This window comes from Sinocyclocheilus anshuiensis, unplaced genomic scaffold (genome assembly GCF_001515605.1).
Source record: "Sinocyclocheilus anshuiensis isolate Anshui unplaced genomic scaffold, SAMN03320099.WGS_v1.1 scaffold745, whole genome shotgun sequence".
Lineage (NCBI taxonomy): Eukaryota > Metazoa > Chordata > Actinopteri > Cypriniformes > Cyprinidae > Sinocyclocheilus > Sinocyclocheilus anshuiensis.
The window spans coordinates 954,990-957,662 of record NW_015540128.1 but is presented as its reverse complement, the minus strand read 5'-3'; the positions used below and the strand labels follow the sequence as shown (position 1 = coordinate 957,662).

At 38.4% G+C, this 2,673-nt stretch overlaps 1 protein-coding gene across 3 annotated transcripts in view; it reads left to right on the top strand.

Annotated features, from left to right (window-relative positions):
* Positions 1 to 2,673, top strand: part of hook3 (hook microtubule-tethering protein 3) — a 43,831-nt gene that overhangs the window by 26,298 nt on the left and 14,860 nt on the right. For all 3 annotated transcript variants that reach the window (XM_016484494.1, XM_016484493.1, XM_016484492.1), the window contains one exon: positions 244 to 384. In XM_016484494.1, coding sequence (XP_016339980.1) covers positions 244 to 384 — 141 coding nt within the window. The remainder of the gene's footprint in view (positions 1 to 243; positions 385 to 2,673) is intronic.

The following is a 2,673-nucleotide window of genomic DNA, read 5'->3' as shown; positions in this document are numbered from 1 at the left end:
CTCTCTCACACACACACACACACACACACACACACACACACTCACTCTCTCTCTGTCACACACACACACACACACACACTCACTCACTCACTCACTCGGATCTCTGAGACTCCAGCAGCAGTTTTGAGTTTCTTCTGATGATGGAACTAATTTTTGTTAGACGTCTGACTGCAGAAGTTATCGTGGTCTAGTGAGCTCCTGTTCTTGTCCTGACTAGTGTTGTCTTGTTGTGTTGTTTCTCAGAGAGCGTCTGATTCGCCTGCAGCATGAGAACAAGATGCTGAAACTGGCTCAGGAGGGATCAGATAACGAACAGATCGCACTGCTGCAGAGTTTACTGGAAGACGCCAACAGCAGGAAGAACGAGCTGGAGACAGAAAACAGGTCACACACACACACACACATAAATATATATATATATATATTAGTGGCGTCTGTTGCTATGGCGCAGAGAGCACTCTGTTCATAATCACTTAAAAAGCTGTCACTCATCTTAGTTCATCGCGATCTCACAAAGATACGTTATTATCATTAAAGTTCTCTACGCTGCACAACAAATCTCTTATTTACATTGCATCAACACTTTGTTATAATGAGATGATTCATGCTGAACACAATACCTGAAAAAAACCTCCGGCAATTTGAGCGGTGAGTGGATTCTAACTTAAACGCCTCTGATTCAATAAATCAACAGATATGTCTTTGATTGGCTACATTGCTCAACGCTGCAAAAAAACACTTTTGACGCTCTCACAAATATGCACTAGATAGTTTGCCAGATCTGTTTCGCCAATATGATCGTGAATAGAGAATTTCTCAAGTTTTTCCCGTGGGTGCTCAGCCATTTGGCACCTATGCATTCCATCACTACCAAAAATGATGCAATCAAAATTACTACATTTGAAAAATGTATATTGAAATTGTCACAGCCGTGACCTCAATGACCCTGACTGAAGCACCCTCTCCATCATGGTGTGTCTTCTAGGAAATGCATACAAGCAATAGCGCTGTCCTGTACGTGTTTTGGTATAAACACTTTGTGCAAACGATTTTAGTATTCATTAAGTGCGTTTGGTCAATGTGTACACAACGCTTAACAAAGTACACACGGTCAATGAATAGCACACTAACATGCCCCAGACTTCCAACATTTCAAAAAGTCACGGTCGTTTCATAACCAATTCATGTCGGTCTCATAAAAGAATGTATTTCAACTCCATCTTACCATGTGTCCTCACCAATGACTTTATGCAGCCCATCACCATAATGATAACCTGAAGGCCCTGAAAGGGCTGAACTCAAAGATAAGGATGCGCTACAGATAAACATATTTGCTTATCCAAATTTGACACACCCATAGAAATCCTTTAAGATTGACTAGAGATAATCCATATCACGTCTGATCTGTAAACGTGATAACATATCAAAATGATCAGATATAAATTATCTACAGTAATTCCTATAAACCCTGTGCATTCTATTTGAACTCACTAATGAGTGATAAGTCTGCAGACTAGGCAGCAACGGCTGCACGATTTTGGAATAAAGAGTGATTAGCTCTCAAGTTATTTTATTTATGCTTTTCACAATCCGTGTTGATTCAAAGCAGCTTTTCAGAAATTAATGTCTCTAAGTCCTCAACCCAAGGGAACTTTGGCAAGGAGAAACCTTGAGAGGAGCCCACCCTCCTGTGGTGTTCACAAGCTCTATAATCGCTAAATATGATCTAGTTAGTCAATGATGTGTTAAATGAATAAAATAAGTTGATTTGATTTTTTTTGTGCTCTCTTATTGTATAAACTCTCAATGCAGAGGCATAGGTAATTATGTAATAATTCGAAAGCAACTGAATTTTGAGATTTTGATGAGCAGCAATAAACGTAAAGCTGTTAAACCAGTCCAGACTGTAGGATTAAAAGTGGATCTGTACTGTCCATTGATAAAAGAAAGTATGACGCATTTTAAGGGTTATTGCCTTTATGAGGCAAGTTAGTAATTCTTTTGCAAAAATGAGAGTCGATTATTATAGATTGAAGAAAAATGGAGTATATTCAAGGTCATATAAACAACACGTGTTGTAAAAGAGTAAAGTGAGCTACCCAATGAGATCACTTCTGGGAATGTCACTGTTTGCCGAAGAGGTATTCAGAGATTGCTGAAAGGAACACACACACACACAAAGATATATATATATATTGGCGTCTGGCGTCTGTTGCTATGGCGCAGAGAGCACTCTGTTCATAATCACTTAAAAAGCTGTCACTCTTCATCGCGAATCGCGATCTCACAAAGATACGTTATTATCATTAAAGTTCTCTCTCGATTTCAGCGGTGATTGGATTCTAACTTAAACGCCTCTGATTCAAGAAATCAACAGATATGTCTGTGATTGGCAAAAACACATTGACATAGAAATCCATCTCCAGAGCGCAATCCATAACGCACTGGAGAGTTTGCCAAATCTGATTTCTTGATGATTTGATATTTTGTGATAGTGATTTTATATTTGTAATTTTATAATTTCAAAATATAAAGGAAAAAATGTAAATGAATAAGCCAATAAGTGCTCCTTTGCTGCCATCTACAGGTTATAATGGTGAATGCTTGAAAGTCATTGAAAAGTGCTTGAATTTCTCTCTCAAAAGGTTGTACGCACTCTGAAATGAATAATGG